The 19125-nt window shown below is 43.2% G+C and overlaps 1 protein-coding gene across 2 annotated transcripts in view; it reads left to right on the top strand.

The window, feature by feature from the left end:
• The window catches only part of PAK5 (p21 (RAC1) activated kinase 5), a 1510924-nt gene that overhangs the window by 1048474 nt on the left and 443325 nt on the right, over positions 1-19125 (top strand). Inside the window, exon 3 of one of the 2 annotated variants that reach the window (XM_069608301.1) lies at positions 4454-5239. The exons of the other annotated variant lie outside the window; for it this stretch is intronic. Within the exon in view, the coding sequence (XP_069464402.1) occupies positions 4454-5239 (786 nt within the window). The remainder of the gene's footprint in view (positions 1-4453; positions 5240-19125) is intronic. 2 annotated transcript variants of the gene reach the window in all.

The raw sequence follows: 19125 nt of genomic DNA, 5'->3' as shown, positions 1-19125 counted from the left end.
GGTCCTATTTACTAACGGCTCTCCGTTTCCACCACTTAACATCGGGTGCAAAGGCCTAGTTGCAGGAATATGGCCCTTGGTATGCAGGATATGTGCACAGATTTTGATTGTGCTGTTAAGACTTGTGCTGTGTCTCGAGTAAATGCCCAAAATGCCATTGGCCACTGTCTGATCCCTGATCTCTATCTGTAAGAAATCGTAGGCACTTTACCGCTGGTACTGCAGTCTGGTGCAGTTAACAATATCCTCTCAAATTACAGAAAGGCAACCACATAATTCACAAAACCAGTGCATACATTGATTTATAAGCGCATGCCTGGTTTCCAGATGGGCTAATTTCGGTACCTTAAGCAACAATACTGTACCCCCAAACAATCCCCCTAGCTTATTTTTTTGTCATGCTTTGGCCAGATCTTAATCTGCAAGCCCTGGAGCTGGCACTGTCTGGGGCATGATTACCTACTACATAGCCAGTCCTGCCAACTGGCTTCTATGCTTTTGGGTCTGAACTTGGCGCTCTGCCTGCATCTCCGTTTTTAAGCTGTTCAAGTAGATTCACTACATGATTCCCTGCTCTTGGGGTATGGTTATGAGGGCCAGCATTAAGTGCGGCCTGAGACACCTTATTGACCGTTGTACTATTTTGGTCATTACTCTTCCCAGATACAGGGTTGCGCCCTGTCCCATGCTTACTGCGTGACATTTGTGGGGGGAGGGTGGGCATGATTTTCATGTATTGTCTCCTCGGGTGGGTTTGGGTGGGTTAGGGGACCAATGCATCCAGCAGACCAGGTAATGACTCGCCTGTGGCAAGAAACAGCCTCTTCATGGCTACCAACTCTGCTAAAATGAGGCTGCCTTTACAGGTACTGGCCGTGGGTGCCCTGTTGTCAATGTTGTGCAAGATGAGTAGTCTCTGTGAATTTGGTACGTTGTGGGCATTAAAACTCGGCGATAGACCACTGCCGGCGCAAGGGTCACTGGGGCTTCACGGAGGACCACTCCCAACGCACGTGTCATATTCTCTCTCATTGATGATTATTCCCAAGCATGGAATGTTGGTGTTGGTCACAGCACACCCAATATCCTCAGTGCCATCAGTGTGTGTTACATCATTTTGTGCTGCATGGTTGCGGGGTCTGGATGTAGTAGCTGTTTTCTAAATTCCGTTTAGCGGCCGTGGGTGGCAGAAGACTCCTCCACCTTATTGACTATATAGGGACTGTTCCCGGCTGACTGTCCATGCCCTCCCCCACCCCCCCGCATCTCTTCTGTGCCTAATTTGATAGTTGCAGGGCTCTGTCCTGCAGATTTTGGCATAGTCACAAGCGCTGGGTTGCCCTTACCAGATCCACCAGTTTTAAGGGAGGGACTATCTTGAGGGATGCCCAGGGTGGCGGAGCAGGTTGCTGGGCTCTTGTTGGCACTCAAATCCTCAAGAGTAGGGGGGCTGGAATGGCTCCATTACTGCCCTCAGTTCTCCATGCCCATCAATTGTGACTGCCTGGGACGCTAGGGAGACCCTGGGGCGGGCCTTCAGACTTTCCAATGGTGACTGTGATGCTGCTCGTGGAATTGACCCTTTCCTGCTGCTCAGGGCCAAAACCCAGCGTTACATTTGCTGCTGCTACCAGTGTGAATGTAATCCATTGCCTTACTGTCCATGTCTTTGCCCCCACAGGCACCATGAGTGGAGACTAGGAATTGGTGTAGCTCTTTTTTCAGGAAATAGGCCTCTCCCTCGATTCATATTGGACTGGGAGGTTGTTTCCCTTGGGGCAGGTACCAGGGCCTAGAAGTAATAGACTAGCCACCACCTGCTGCTTAAGTGTTAAAATGTTTCGCTTTGTTATTTGCTCTTCCCCCTTACCCCCTGCATAATGATACTGTGAGATGGTAAAGATGACTAGGATTTGTTTAGATCAACAGTAACAGCTACAATAATTGCGGCTTCACCCGTTGTTGCTCCCTGGCCAATACTCCGGTCCTAGGTAGGCCTGTGCAGCAGCCTTCTCACGTGGCTGCCAAACACCCTGTGGGACGCCCGACACCTGCACCCTTTCCCCCACAGACTTCATCCTGCAAAGGGGAGGCCGGGAAGCTTAAGCTGGAGGCGACATGGCCACCAAAACAGCTCCCTCAATGAGGGTATTGGAAAAGAAACTGCAGCAGGGCGCACAACACCCGAGCCCGCCCCCACTCCCCTCCCCCATATTCGATCTTTGCAGTCTGTTTATGTTGTTTTAACTTTGTTCTTCAAAATGGTTACCTTTATTAGATAATACATGCTTACTTTATTGGTAGAGTTAAATCAAATAGTGTGCCATTTTTGAAAACGAGGTATAGAATAGCCTTAATTAACCCATTTTTGAGTAGCAATGGAATGTAGGAAAGACGGTTGTTGAAGTTGGTGGCTGGAAACTGCAATAGATGGAAAACAAGGTTTCTAAAAATAATAGTAAGTTGCGCTTACCTAAACAGTGTTGATGCCTAATTTTAGTTTTGCATATGTGTTAAGCTACTTTCATAATGCATTTTGGTAAATCCTCATTGAGAGAGGTGACTCTGTGGTTTCTCTTTGACCGTTGGACATGATCGGGTCAGGGGTTTTCCCGCTGTAAGTGTGACTAGAATCACCCAGATGGTTGGCCTATAGTCTTTTTGACTTCTGTGATGGTCATTGGGTGAAAAAATTTCGGTAAGTTACCCCGTTTTCTTTCATTTTGGTGTTGCTACTTTTGAGCTCTAGATGTACCTTTGAGGTTATTGGGGTAGGCACTCTGTTGGCCCGTGTGGGGTTGTTGTGAGATCCCCATTTGTTTTCCCCGTAGCAATGGTAGCTTGGCAACCTCGCTATCGCTAGGGATTTTTGAGCCCGGCCCTACTTTTGCGTGAAGGGTGCGTGATGACGTATTACGTCACCGCGCGACAACTAGCGTGATGACGTCATCACGGTATGCCACTTACGCGTAAGGAGGATTCGTGTACGGTTGTTGGTAGAACTGGCGGTGGACGCGTCCGCCGGCCCCTGATCTCGAATTTCTACACGTGGCTGCCTACTAGGAGTGTATCCATCAAATTGTAGGTAAGAGCTAGGAATGTTGCCTAATTACTCGAGTCCTATATGGGGATACTCCTTTACATTTTGCTGATCTAGCATTGTACTATTACAGAGTGAGAGGTTTACATCCGTGAAGAGGAAGAGGCCATATTCAGATGGACTCTGATTAGAACATATATTTGTTGGCTTACAAGAGCCTGAGATAGGTAAGAACTCTCCTTTGAGTTGGATGAGAGGAATAATGGATATTTGGTGGGATAATGAAATCTATCTTCCACTCCCTGTATTTTAGGCACCTGTAGGTCTAGAGGAATTGGAAAGGGCTACCACGACTGAGACTTGGTTGGATCTAGGAAAAGAACAGCTTCCACATCCCATGGTGAGCAATCTATATAGTAGAACTTCTATTTTTGGGTTGTATTAGTATCCTACTGGTGATTGAGATGCTAAGATTCCTTTTACTCAGGGGAAAGAACGGCTATTATGAGTCGGAGAGATCTACATTTTAGCTTTGGATTAGTTTTTCGTGGTACTTAATGCTGAATCCCTCTTGCTTTTGCAGTGAAGAGCCATAAATGGGTTGGCTTTTGAGGTCCAAGTTATATATTTCTTGATACCCTTGACCAGGTGTATGATTTACTGTATACTTGGTACCCTATTGGTGATTAGGGTGTGGCTATGTTGATTAATTAAACCGATTATGCCGGTGTTAGTGATACATGTTTGTCTCTTTTTTTCCCTTAGAAATAGCAAGTTGTTGGTTGAATAGGAAGAATCTACCTGAAGCACAGGATTACTTCTGCCCCTGATGAATGTCCGGTTATTGAGAACACAGAGGACAGAAACTTATATAAGTTGGGCTGTGACACACAATGGGAAATGAGATCAATTAAGTTGCCATTGTTGTGTTATGCTGATCTATTTGTCGGCATAAATGTTTCGATACTGTGAGGTGGAATGTTTTTAACATGTATATGACTATGTCATGTGTATATGTTTTTTAAACAATTTTTGTATTACTTGTGCTGAATTAGAGATTAATATATTAAAAATGATATTTTTTGACAATACTGCTTTATGTCCATTGAGAATACATAATGCAGCCTATATTGATGTAGCGGCTGTTATTTAAAATTGCTTTCTGAGGGGACATGTTCATTGTTTGATATAGTTTGTTATATATTCCTTCCTTTTGTTGAAATACACTTTCATAATGCTGCATTTTTAGTTCAAGAAAATGTATGGTAATCCAACTTGCGTTATGACACAGATTCTGAAATTCACTAAGTCAAACTTGTGTAAAGTACAATTCAGTACAGTATACATATTTTGCTAGTGGAAAACTGAAAATATAATGCAAAATAAAAACATCTTTTCCTTTTGTTTCTCCAGACTATTGTTAGAGGAAATAAACCTCCAAAGGATGCTGCGATCAATGGCTTACTAGAAGATTTTGACAATATTTCAGTTACCCGTTCCAATTCCCTACGCAAGGAAAGCCCTCCCACCCCACGCCAGGGGAATTCAAACCATGCTCAAATTCACCATGAGGAAAATGGCTACATCTCTTATGGCCAATATTCTCGTGAGTCAGACAGATTTTACATATCTGAAAAATGCAGAGAAGGCATGCTCCCGGAAGAAGAGATAGACAGGTTTTGTAAAGGAAGCAAGCCTACCAAGCAAAATGGGCACACAATGAACAGGAAATCTTATGAGGCCTACTATCCAGACAATAAGCCCCTAAAATCCGATCTCTCAAGGTTTCCTCCAGATTACCATGCACACATGGAAGATAAAGGTCTTTCTTCTGAACGCAGTTGCCTGAAATGGGAGTTGCAAAGGTCTTCCGCGTCATCGCCTCTAGTTTATGCGGAGCCTTTTAAGTGCACGCCTTCTAGGACTAGAATTCTCAGTGAGGGATCGAAAGAAAGACTTGAGGACAATGACTGGGGAGATGGACTGTCAAAGGATGACTTTGAAAGGAGACCAAAGTCCTCTTATGTAAACCAGACAAGCCCACAGCCAACCATAAGACAAAGGTCAAGATCAGGGTCGGGCCTGCAGGAGCCAGTGATTCTATATGGAGCAAGCGCTTTTAAAGCGAGCCATCAAGGACATTCATACAACTCATATACCTACCCTCGCTTGTCAGAAACTGCAACGTGCGTTCCAAAGGTAACGTTAATATCCTGAAAATCAGTTTGATCCATTTATGCCATGAAAATATTGTTAATCAAGCAAAAAATAGCCTTAACCTAATTTTATAAGTGTGGCTAAATATATCGGATTTGCAGTTGAAGTTAAAATAAAATCCTATAATTATGTTCTACAATAGCTGTAAATCAGTATACAATTATGGAGCTGCATATTAATGCTTCAGTAGCTCTGAAAACTTCAACTGGTTGCTTTCCAAATGTGTAAATTGCATATGTCATGTGACTAAAAATGTGCCTTAGCGTGTTCATGTGCCAGCATTTGGAAACACTATTCATGTCTAATTCCTATCTGAATGTTTTCAGTCCAAAAATAGCTACCCTTTGTGTTTTTCATGATATTTTGTTTTCTTTTAATGATGTGTACTGAAGCCAAGCTGTATTTTCATGACATAATAACTGAACATTATGCTAGCATTCATGTTTTCCTGTGTTGCTCATTGTGTGCTCTTAATCATTTTTTCTTCCCTTTTTAGTTTTTTCATATTATTGTTCAAGATCCATTCCTACTGCTGGCCATGTCATACCACAGCTTTAGCCACAGTGCACCCTCCGTCTAATCTAAAGAACTTAAACAACAAAAAAAACAGCAGGTGTAACACCCCTACTTTAAATAGCTTGACTGTTAACGAGGTGCTTTAATAAGGGAAGGTTTTCTATCTTTTGCTTCGGAAATGTGCTTTTATGAAAACAATATTAGCAACATTTAGAAATGGCACAATGACATCAGTTTCACTGATCAATTCTCTTTTGGGATACCTGTTTTTTTTAATCACTTTCACGGAAAAATTATCTTTTAAAAGGTATTTGGAAATTGTTACATTGAATATTTGTATCTGCCCAGTAGCATAGGCAGACAGAAAAAAAGGGAGACTTAGGGCAGATAAAAAGGCATAAAAAGCATGGACAGAAAACACAGCTGAGGGCAAGCAGATATCTGGTCAACGGAACATTGCCGGAATAAAAAAAAAGACCTCGAACATAAATATGGCAATTAAGAATCCTGAAGCTTTCCAATCAGTACACCAAGTGTGGTGTGAAAGCACTTAGTATAGAAACACCTTTTATGGCAAAGAGACACTCCCTCAAGCACCCCTTATGAATGCACACAAAGAGTGCCTCCTTCAATGCGTAATCATAGATTTAAGGGTTCACCAGACAACAGGAGTCAATATTTTTTAAGCGCTCTGCCAAGCCCTGTTAAACTCTTCCTGTAATTCATCATAACACTGAGAATCTGATCCCTCTTTCGATACTCCTGCACTATTCGGACTGACGCTGTCTGTTACAAGTGTACGCACAGAGGAAGGTTGCAGTTAGCTGGCAGTATGATCCTGTCGGTGATGATAGCAGGAGTGCAGTGCATCAGCAGACGTTGGGGACCCCCCCCCCCCAGCCACAGAGGCTCCACCTCTGCTGGTATTCTGCACAGCTGGCCATTACTGCCCATATTTCAGGACACCGCCGGATCTGTGGTGACTGAGGACATAAGCCTGAGACGTGCACTTGCCACTGGAGGACCACGACAGTATCCAAGGGAGCTCACCGGCTGCTGAGTAGAGCATTGATTTCATGCTGCAGAGCTGGTAATGTGAAGGAAGGAAGCAGCGAGTGGGAGGTGTACCCGCAGACTGTCATACAGTCTGGTGGTCTATCCATTGAGCGGTCCTGATGTGTGGCAACCTGACAACATCCTTTTGTTTCTGTAACTGCTGGTGCCCAGGCTTTAGGCGCCATATTGATTACACAGAGCATGGGTGACAGTTCTATGTTTAGGTATCAGGGCTGCCTGGGTCAGCTTGCTCTCGGTTTGGCAATGCTATAGTGCCTTCTCCAGATCCGTTTTTTTCACTGGCGTACTTGACTTCTTTTGGACAACTGCAATCTGTGTCGTACATTTTCATCTCCTGCTAGTGCTCTTTCATATGACCGAGTGTTTTCAAGAGGAGAATCGGAAAACACAATGAATTGGAGGCCTGCCCCACATTTGACAAGGGGGCTTGTCTGAAGCCCAGTGATGGCCAATCTTTACCTCCCTTTAAGTCACTGCCTCCCAATGGAAAACAAAGGCATACTCTTTAAAATAGCTGGGATTGGGAGGCTTGTGTCTAAACTGGATACTTTGAAAGGCAAGTATATCCTATGCAAACAAGGTTGGTTAAAAATGGTACACTCTTAACAAAGAAGGAGCAAAAAATCTCCAATTTAGAGGGCAAGCAAAACACCCATGATCAGCCCTCAATAGCTAGAAACCACAGTAAATGCACTTTTGACTAAAAATGACGATTCGGGGATGAGGATTTGCTCAGTAGATTTTCTCTAAATGGGATTACCACTGCCTACTGGGACAAGGAATTCTGAACTGTACATTGAGACAGTGATATTTACAATTGTTTGGCAATCAGCAGCTTTCCATGTTAGATGTGGTGGCGGTAATACAATTTTCAAATATAATTATTAAGTAACATTGGAAACAATGATTGTAATTTTGGTTTAGAAGCACCTGCAGTTATATGAGGGGTGCCTTTGGAGCAAATTCTTGTTTGTGATAAGTGTGAGCCGGTTGCCATTTATCTAGACTTTACTGCTGCTGTTCAAGCTTCTCACAGATCATTCCTCAGAGTTAAGAAAATAATCAGAGACCGAAGGATACACTATTCTATGTTGCACCCAGCTAGGCTCCAGGTGCAATTTAACGGTCAACCTCCCTATCACCAGAGGAGGCTTGTGACTTTTAAGATAGGCAGCACAGGTGGAAGATAACACTACTTCGTCCAGCATCTTTGGGGGTTCAGCCTGCCTTTATCATTGCAAAATGTGTGTGATTGAGGATTCTGCATCTGTCCTCCTTTCGAAGGTGATCCTTTCCTCTGTAAGTTACCTTTTGGTCCTTTTTTAAGTCTTTTGAAGAATGGTTCCATGGCGTGCATGGGTGCTCATGTTCTTGCAAATTGCATGGAGGGGACCTATTACAGTTGCACTTGGGTGCAAAAAGGTCACCTCTGCGTAATTTTCACCATTTGCGCTTCAGAGTTCAAAAAGGGCGTTGTAAAGTGGAGGCAAAATTGCCTTCTCGTTTCCCTTTTATACTCAGCAGTGCAAATTGAGTGAGCGCCGCCTGCCATTTATGCATGGTCCTAGCTGCGTGGACTGAAGGAGTGACAGCGAATTTTGGACTCTCAAAGGTGCAGGAAATTTAACTCCCATTTTTGGTCACAGTAACTGAGCTTTTCAGATCTTATTACTGAATTTTAAAAGCCTCAATCATTCCATAAAGATAGAAGAAAAGCTTTATCTTACCTCTCATAATAGCTTATGAACATTTCCTTTTTTTGCAGGAGACCCATCAGTAGGCACATCAAACAATGACTATTTAGGGATACTAGCGTTTCCACCACTAGTTCGCCAGTCATGCTAGTCATTCCCGGGGTGTTTCCAATTTCCATGCATTTGACACTAAATTTGTTTATCAAAAATGATCCCTGACCCAAATAGTAGATTTGTATTTGTTGCTTGTGCACTGGGGGAAGTAAATGGTTTATTATCTAATGTGTTTTGCCTTCACTTCGACGACTCAGAGTTTTATTGTGGCGTGATAGGGCAAATGCATGAGTTAATACACTCAACTATTATATGTGAAGGTGTGATTTTAATTTGGCATTCTAATCTAACTTGGACAAATCTACTTGTTTTAGTATAGCTCATTCTCCTGCCATCTGTTTTTTTGATAAAACGTTGTAATACTTGGGGTTGAGGGATGTAGTGTGTGATGGCCATCCCAATGTTTGGGAATGTGCCTTCTACTCTTTGGCCGATGATGGTGCTTTGAGCAATGCATATCTGCTGGTGTTTGCCAAAATGGCTTGCTGGGTCCAGGAGCACAAGATTCTGCCTCCAATCCTTTAGTACCATTCTTTGGTGGTGGCTGAGATTGAGGTCTCGTCGCTCGAGGGCCTATGGCTCTCGAGTGAGGGTTAGAGGTGAAAAGAGATGAGTGCTGAATCTAACATTTTATCATACAATGAAGACATACATTGGGTTAGTCTTTGATAGTAATCTTGGTTCAGTTTACTCCCGGAGGGCTCTATGGGAACATTTTAAGACATACATACATGGGTTCTGTATTGTCGGTAAGGTGGTGAGCATATGGCCCTTTGGATATCGTGCATGCAATGGATGAGGATGCAAAATAACTCTGACACCAAATAATCAAACCAACTCAGGAAGATGGCAAATGTTGCTGTTTTAATAACAATTATCTAAAACGGGGAGTTCAAACGGACATCAACGGTTGGTCTCTTGAGCTTTCAATGCATTTCACATAAAAAAACCTTTTATACAATAAATACATCAGACGTGATGTCATACTACGTTGCAAATGATTGTTAGGCAAGATTGTATGCAGTACCCTTTGGGTGCAATACAATAACCTTGACCTCCTGACAATAAGGACCCAACCTTTGGTATAAGTCTGAACTACACAGGTTGGTAGTGTGGTCGAGCAGCTAGGCTTATCTCAAGAGCGGTCAATGTGAGCAGTAATGTGACACCGAGTTTCACGATACAGTTATCCAAATAAACACTTATACTCAAGGTTTCTTAATAAAACAATTATTTTATTTCACAGTCAGTTATATAAGCCTTCTTCAGAAAGGGAGCAAAACATGTAACACTTAAATTTACTTCAAAACAATCTTAGTTTCTCTAAATCAGAAGACACCCATTGGGGATGGCACACAGACACTTCCTAGACCCTCAGGTGACTTAAATAGCTGGGACACTGTGGAAATTGATTTATCACTGGTACATTTAGTGCAATACTGAGTTAGGTGTAAAAGATAAAATAGAGGAATAACACAAAGGTTAAAAAATAACTCATAAACAGGCAAGTACTTTTAAACACCTTCCAAAGCACAACGTCAGAGGGTAAAGAGGAGTCTCTCAGGGAGCCAGGACAGCCAATGTTAATTGCACAATGTCAAGGGGAGCTGGAGGTCTTCTTTGCAGGTAGGTAAAAAGCCTTGCACAATGTTTTTAGAAATGTTTGTAGAAAATAGAACACTTGAAGCGCCACAAGCTGAGAGGCTTGTGGGGGACAAGGCTTTAGCAACTCTGCAAGGTAACCAAGACAGGTCTCAACTCAGAGAAAGTAAGGCTACACAACAAGAGGTAAGTTCTCTTAGACTTTACAGTACCTCTGGTTAGAAGAAACGGTTCCAGCTGGCTTCTGTTCCTGTACAGCTCTGCAGATCCTGTTGTTCCTGAGCCTCAGTCGTGGGGCCAAGAGTGAGGACGTCTGGGGTCTCCTGCTCTGCAATGGGACTGTCAGCAGCAGCAATGGGCAGACTTCAATTCAGCAGTCTTTCTGTGTTTCAGCTCCTCGCGTGTTACAGCAAATAACAACACTGCAGTTCTCGGATACCACTTTAGACTTTCCTTGCTTCTGGGCTCCAGCACTCTGTTGAGGTGGCTCAGGCTCGGTCAGTCCTGCATCAGGGAAGTCCAGAGGATCTTCCTAGTGCTTGTGTCCGACTTAAAAGCAAACACACACAATCTGGTGTTCCTCTCCCTGGCTCTTCGGTTCCAGCAGCAACAGCAGGGGAAATACAACCAGCTTCGAGAGGATGTCCAGACAGGCTTACTTTGGAGTTGATTGGTCCCACCAACTCAAAGGGAGAAGTCGTTGTTGCAGGGCTTCTCTAGTCGAGGTGAATGCGGAGCTTCAGCACAGCAGCAGGGCTTCACCGGGCAAACCAACGGTCCAGGATTTGCAGCAGGTGTCTCTTTCAGGTTCTTCTTCGGATACCTTTGTCCACTAGTCGACTCTGCCTTCCAAGCCAAAAAGCCTCACCTTTTATGCAGGTTTATCCCATTAATTCCAGCCGAGCTGTCAATCACGCAGCAGGGTGGCTCTCCTTGCTGGACAGTCAATCGGCCAATCACCTTTGGGTGCATTCCTGTCACAAAGGGGATTAAGCACAGGGAGTTTCGGGCACCTCCCTCACTTCCTGCCCTTGCCAGACATACTGTAGCCAGAGGCTGGCTTCACTCGTGAATCCTGCCAAAGACAAAATGAACAAAGAGACCAAACTTGGTTTGGCGTGCAGAGTAAATCTCAAGAAGGACCTTTCCAACAGAAAATGGTGAAAAAAGAAGACCAGGGCCATTTTGATGAAGTGGGCATCCATGGGTGCCTTAACGTGGCTGCGAACGCAGCCCGTGGTAAAAACAAACAATGATAGTAAAAAGTAAACCACTACCACCAGCCATTAATTGTAGAAAGGGTAACATGAACATGTTATATGGGAAACTAGACTAAGGGGATACTAAGTAACCCCCCCCCCCAGCAACCTATGGTAAGATAGTGGGTTCTGGGTCTAGAAAGTTACAAATTGTAAGTAAAGTCAATTTCACTTCACTGCTCTTGGAAACAGTAGTTTCACAAAGGAGGCATTTAAACCTTTGGGAAATCCAAGAGACTTCCCTGTGCCACTGCACTGAAGGTGCCATGTGACAGGTATCCAGTGATTCCATCGAATACAAAGCATTGAATGCACATTTTTTAAAGGTAAAGGTTTTATTTTTATTATAATGGGTTTTAAGGGGTAAAAAAACGGGGGTTGGGAGGGACCCCCATAAAAATAATTACAAAAAAAATCATTTTTTCGATGCATTTTTTTGATGCTTTTGCATTTGATGCTATCACTATAAACCCATGTGACACAATGTAAAGATGATGCCCATGGAGTGTGTCAGACTCCAAAGTCAAAAGAAACACAGAGAATAAATAACATTAAAATTACAAGAGAGATAAAAAGTCCTAAAGTCCAGCAAAAAGAGCTCAGGGTCTCTAAGGTAGAAGGGAATTAACACATTTTTGACAATCCTCCCTAACAAAAATAAAAACCTACGGGGTTTGTGATAGGCTCAAGGGGAAAATCTAAGTATACTTTCTATAAGGGGTGAGATTGTAATTGGACATCTACTGTCAGGTGGACAACTTATGCCTACCTCTAAAACATGTAATCTTCAGCGCTATTAAGTACACAGTATATCATTGGTCTTCAAACTATAAGGCCCTTTGTTATACGGCCATCTACAATTGGTTGGCACGCTTGTGCCATGTCTGGAACATTTGGTTCACTTAGCAGCACGTACGCTCAAACCCAGGTACCAGGAGGTGGACTTGACTTTACCTCCCCGCCCAATTAGCCCAACGTCTCTCATCACCCATGCCTTCTGCCATGAAGATTGTCTTCCAACTTGGCCTTGCAGTGTATTCTTGTCTCTGTGAATATAAGGGAGTGCGAGCACGCACTATCGTTGTTTTAGGACTCCAAGCTCAACTCTATTTCCAACCTTGGCTCACGTGACATGAGACCACGATTTGGTCCATTTTGCAGCATTTAAATATCTTAAATGCATAAAACTAGGCATGCTTGGTGTTCTTTCTTCGCACCTTAACAACAGACGATTCAGCTTCTCACGTTCACTGCCTTCGAGAATAGATAACCGGCCTTGGCAGCTTGAACTTTGATACCAGGCCAAACACCTTTGCCATTACTATCCACTATGTCAGCCTATGCTTGCTACAACACAGTTCTCTGCCTTTCTTCTGCATGGGTCCCGGCTCACTAAATTCATGACAGCAATGTCCAGCTTCCATATAATTGTGGCTTCGCCTGCAGTCTGTTCACTACATATAGCCAGCTTCTAAAATGACTTAATCTACTTGCGTTGCTGCATCTGTACAGTTATTGAACGGCTTGCATTTTCTGCAGTGCGTCACACACGTGCAATCTTCTCTTTGCACATGAAAGTTTACTCGATTCTTAACTCCGTCATCAGTTTCTATAAGATCCATGCATTCTCTTCAGCCAGTATTCTCAGTGCGTCGTGCTCGTCTCTCGTGACGTCAGCAGCTCCTCTTTCACTCGTTTTCATATTCCTTCAGGGAGTTCCTCCCTCAGATTATCATCTCTTCGGGAATACATTTGATAGGGTTTTCTCAGTCGGTATCTTCTTTCGAATATTTGCTGTGGTATGGTCACAACTGCTCTTGGCAAGCATGGCAAAATCTCAGGCTTCCAATATACAGCAGGTAGGGGGGGGGGCGGGATTTCCTGCAGAGGCATATAACTGCTCCTCTACATTCGGGATTCCACTCTCTCTAAGACATATCTGTTTGGCCTTGAATTAAAAATCAAAGATTTGTAAAATATGTACAAGGCTTCTCAGAATCATGAACTAATGGGGGAAATGGTGGTCAGTCAAAAGACCGAAAAAAAATCTCGAATTACAATAATCTCGAAAAAAAAATATAGAAAAAAAAGTTGCATTTTTTATTTATTTAATTATATGCTTTTTTGGGGTCAGGTAAGTAACAAAAAAGGGGTAAAATAAAAAAAAAATGAAAAAAAGGGGGGTTGGGGGGAACCCCCCCATTTCGAACAAAAAACGTCATTAAAAAAAATCGACTTTTTTTTTCGACCTTTTCATTTCGAGATTTCTTTTTCGGGATTTGTTTTTTCGGTTTTATGACCATAAACCGGGGGAAATTCAGATTTTATGTTTGCAGCAGAAAGGTCAGTCTGATTCATTGATAGGAAGGTTTCTGCAAGGAGATAGGCCAGGTAAGTGATGTTTGTGAATTCTCAAGAATGAGATGGGGTCAACAGATGATCAGAGATAGAATGGCGAATTGACTTCTGAAGTTGTTGGGCTAAATTAGGCTTTGTTCTCCTCCTACAAATGTTTACAGACCTCTAACCTTAACGCCTCAGAGGCCCAAACAGTATACACACAAATAAGTGTATCTTACCCCTTTGGTCCCATAAACGGGAGTGGAAGGCAGTTGGATATTACGTTGAGGTGCTAGCATGCAGATATGTGGAGGAGCTGGGGCAGTGACTCTCAGTAGAGACATAGCCGTTAACTCCCAACCGACATTTGAAACCAGAAATGTGAGGAATGCCTTTCTCTCTCCACAGAGAGCCAACCGCCCTCTTGTCCCACAAATCCACAAACTGCCGTTCTAGCAGTTATGTTGATTTATACCATGCACAGCTACCACCAAGGGGCAGTCTCCATGCATTCACGTGGCTCTGCAAGAGAAAAGGGCGGGGTGTGTGAGGATAGAATGATAGGATAGGTTCAGAACCAGGAGAAACTGGCATCTGTGTGCGTTGTCTTGTGTGTGGGAGCTGGCTGAGAGGTCCGGTTTGTCACCGTAGGGGTAGGACTCAGAGCCTTGCATGTGTGCGAGTGTTTTAATGTTGGGTGTGTAGGTCATATGTGGTTAGGGTGAAGGTATGGTCGTGCGCACTGGTTAGTTGTATCCGTAAGGGGGGGTCCAGTGTCGCGGTTGTCTGTTAGCTGTTTGATGGAGTTGTGTTGGTGTGCGTTTGTGTGTAGTGTAGATGGATTTGTGAATTATGTGCATTTTAATATTCCGTCTAAGGTTATGTCCAGAGTCTCAGAGAGTTAGTTGAGTGTGAGAATTAGATTAATGCTAGGTGTGTCTGTGTGGTCTGGCTAGCCCACAGTCATGTATAGTGGTGTAAGTTATGTTGGAGGAGCAGGAATGGGAAGGATTGGTTAGTACATCAGTTAGTTTCGACAGTGCCTCAGAAGTATGTCTTCAGCGGAGATCCCGTTTCTGCTCAGTGTTACCCTCCAGCACTCCTGCTTGTTGTTCGTTGGCCAGCCCTGCCTCCTCCCCAAGCATAGAGGCTAACTTCCTCCATGGTTCACGAGTGAACTACCCTAATAATGTGGGTGGGACATGGTTAGTCTAATGCTTCAATGTAATGCGTTACGTGGCTGGGCTTTCCTGAATGCATACATTTTCCACGTGGGGTGTCTTTCCCTGAATATGTCTGCTGTGGGGCAGGCTACTCATCGTGGATCGCTCTAGCTGTGGTGCATGACTGGGGGAAAAGGAGAGGTCGGTGGTGGGTTATTTCTGTCCTCCATTATTTTGCCACTGTTATCTGTGACCATGTCCCTTGCATTTCTATCGGTTCTCTATGCTTTGCTGCCCTTGTGCCAGCTTTGCTGCCCTTCAGTAATATCTCACTGCCTATCACTCCTGCTCTCAAAGAGGAAAAGCACACTTGTGCATGTGTGTATTTTTTTCCAAATCACTTTTTTTTCTGCAAAATGGATAACACCCTGGTTAAAAGCCCTGTTGTAATGTTTGTGCTAATTTCTACCATTTAGTACTTTAGTATATGCCCAATATATGTATTTCACATTGTTTAATTTTTTTATTGAAATTGATCCATGTATATACAAAATCAATGTTTAAACATGAGCATTAGGTGTGGTATGGCAATCATCCAGTAGCAATACAAAGAAGTTAATTATTTGATATAGCCTTTCCTGAGGGCCATAAGTTGGTTATTTCTGCAAGTTAAAACGACGCTGAAAATAAAGGTTAACCACTGCCAGGTATGTTGAAGATGATTCCTTTATTAGTAGACAGGAGCCAACTGCCCTACACTTCTTCCTCTAGCTACAGGCTGTCTCCATCCGAACTCCCTCAACCATTCCATTCTCTCTCTCTTCAGCATCCTCTTATTCAAAAATAAAGAATATATGATGGACGTTCGAAGGTGAGCTGCAGCCTATGTTGAAGTTTACAATATTAATATATAACACATATCCCTCCCTCTGAGCTATCTAACAACTTGAATGGATAATATATACAAAACCAAAACAGGAGAGATGGATGGGGGGACAACTAAAACATATGAAGCAAAAGGAGAAGGGATACGATAAACAATTGATGAAATGATCTGACTGCAACCTATAAACAATGGTATAAACAAACAATGGTATAAACAATAGCTGACTATACATACTGAGGTGTTGTCATCATGGAAGCTTTCTGCTGGTATCTCGTTACTCTTCTTTTATTCTAGACATCACCATCTTCCACCCTCACCGAATTGCCATAATCATTCTCAATCCTCTTGTTTCATGAAAACGTAGATTCACATCTCCAGGCAGAAATGATCTACTCTTACTCCCAAACTTTACATCATACCTCAATTTAGAGGCTACACCACTCTATCGTATCCGATCCTCAACACAGCCTCATATAACTCATATTTTGGAATGATTCAACCAATCAGGAGTCAGCAACGTGTTGGGTTTGTGACCCCTCATGATCTAAAATGGTGGGGTGTGGAGTCACTCAGTACTGAAATACTCTCCATATCAAATCCCTCTGCCAATCTTCATTACTCATTACTGACATCAAGACCCCATCAATCACAGTGCAGTTGAATCTCTCCACACAACCATTGCTCTGGGGGTGATATAAAACTGTCTTCTTATGCACTGTTGGGATGGGCAATATTGGTCTCAATGTAGAAAAAAAGTTTTACATTGTGCTCGCCATATTGATGACTGGGATAGACGCGATGTTTGTGTAATGTTGCAATCTGTTATGTTTCTAGTATAGTTAGTTGGAATGGGATGAGTGATACTATTAGTGTTATTTTGTGTGTAGTTTGATACATTTTAGATGTGAATACATGCAACAACATAATGGGCCTCATTATGAGCTTCCCGGCCTGGCAACAACAGTGCCGGTACCGTTGTTACCGGAAAGGCAAACTACGAGGTCTGCTCGCGGGTACGTTTCCACCCGCCAGGTCTGACCTCACGGGCGTACCGGCACCCGCAAGCAGACCATGTTGGATGCACCAGCACCATTCACAAATGGTTCCGGTGCATCTGGCCTCCCCATTTCCATTGAGTCCAATGGGACTCATATGGGAATGGGGAGCAATATTTTCCGGCACCTGGGAATGGGCAATTACCGGGTCCGCCGGGGCCGTAATGCTCCGGTAATTGCCCATTCCCGGGTGCCATAAAAAAATGATTCCGGCGGCATCCGTGCAGGTTTTACCGGTACGGCTGCCGCCGGTCTCATAATGAGGCCCAATGACAATTATGCGGGTACAGTGTGAATACAGTGTAGTTGTGTGACGTGCAACGTAGCGCCTAAAGATGGAAAGTGAGTAGCTTCATATGCACACTCAAGAGGAGAAATTCTGCGGATGGGGAAGCCACTGTGAGGGGATGCGTTAGTCCTGAACACACATGGTAGGTTGTATGCCACAGGTCTCTCATAGCTGGGGTTTGTGTAGGCCGCAGAAGCCTGGTTTGGTGAGATGAACTTTGTATGGCCTGGAGTATTGGTTGACTGGGGTCAAAGAAGAAGGAAGGCAGCTAACTGCATTTGACCAGTTGTGATAGTATCAAATGGTCATTCGAGGACAGGACAGCATAAAGTGCTAGTGGGTCATAGGTTTGTGACATGGTGCTATTGTGGGTAAGGGATATAATCCTCCTGAGAACATGGTTGCTTGTTATTCAGGGACCAGGGAAGTCCAGCCACATAGGGTTGACTCTGGGCCAGTTAATGAACCAGGTGCTTAAGGGCAGAGGTGGCAAATAGTTTATGGGTTTCAATTAGGTTCTCAGGAAGTTGACTAGGATGTGGGCCAAGGGCCATGTGGGCTGAAATGGAAGTCACAACATATTAGCATGAAACGTGAAATACCAGGGGCCTAAGCAAGTCTGTTAAGATAAGATGTTTAATGTTTATTGAAAGGAAACCTATGTATTTCTCTCCCTCCTCATATTGATGAAGTGTTCTTGTAAAAGCTATGTTAGAGGCTGCCGACAAGATGGAGCTTGTAATAAATCAGGATTGTTGTAGGTGAATAAGTAATCATGGGATGATGTCATGATCTACTATGAAAATATCTTCTAATGTAAATGTGTGTTGAATGGGATGGTGTTTAGGTGAATGTGATCAATAAGAGCATATGGAATTAAGGGGGATTAAATTTCCTTGTATAGGGTTAGCCAATCATATTTGGGGGGATGACTTTGTAAGAAAATGTATGGAAGGGTGTTAAATTTTGAAACAATGCATATAAAGTGTAACTTGTGTGGTTTGTGGAGAATCTGTTAGTTCTGTCTCTAAGGAGTCGTCTAGCCCCTCCCGGCCATTTGTATACAATAAACTTGCTTTACTGACAAACGTGCACTCATTTCTTGAGGGCTTATTTTGGAGCGCCCCCCCCTTGCAAGTTAACGCATAATAAAACTCAAATATGAATTTGTCCTCTTTTGAGAAGACCAATGTGATGCTAATCGTCTCCTATTTTAGCATTACTAACATTACCCTATAAGTGGAGAGCAACATTGCAATGTCATTTACTTAGCCTGCAAGGGATAATGGGTATGGACTATGCCTCTGATTACTTGTCAATAGTATCAGGGCACCAGATATTCAGACAGGATATTGCTTTTCACACAATCTGCATCGTTTCCAGGTGCAGAATCATCACAATCTTAAAATGCACATAAGCATTAAATATGCCTTGCTTGCAAAGTATTGTGGGTCTGCAAATATCCCAATGACTGTTTACTGCTACAATCCCTCACTTTTTATAGTGCTCTATCAACTAGTAGGCTATGGGTGGGAGAGCACAGGTAATCACTCCTTGCGGATGATGAACAGAGCAGCACATTTCAGAAACCAAGACAGACATTTCGGCAGTACACTGAAGAAAATGTGTTGCTTGTTTGCTAAAGGATAGGAAATTCTAGTACCTGTCTAGACAACAGCACCTTCTTTTTCTTACTAGGCTGCTGATGGCTTTTCAATATAATGTTGTGTTCTGTGTGTATCGTCTCTAGCAGCTCCCTGCATCTTATATAACTGATCAAAAATAATTATAGAAGAGGGATCCATAGGCTGGTGTTATCACTACCTGCAAGAGAACATAATGTGATAGTAAGCAGAGGCACCGGAATGTTTGA

This window comes from Ambystoma mexicanum, chromosome 4q (genome assembly GCF_040938575.1).
Source record: "Ambystoma mexicanum isolate Mex_15411 chromosome 4q, UKY_AmexF1_1, whole genome shotgun sequence".
In the NCBI taxonomy this organism is placed as follows: Eukaryota; Metazoa; Chordata; class Amphibia; order Caudata; family Ambystomatidae; genus Ambystoma; species Ambystoma mexicanum.
The sequence above is the reverse complement of the archived record's forward strand: the minus strand, read 5'-3'. Positions and strand labels throughout refer to the sequence as shown.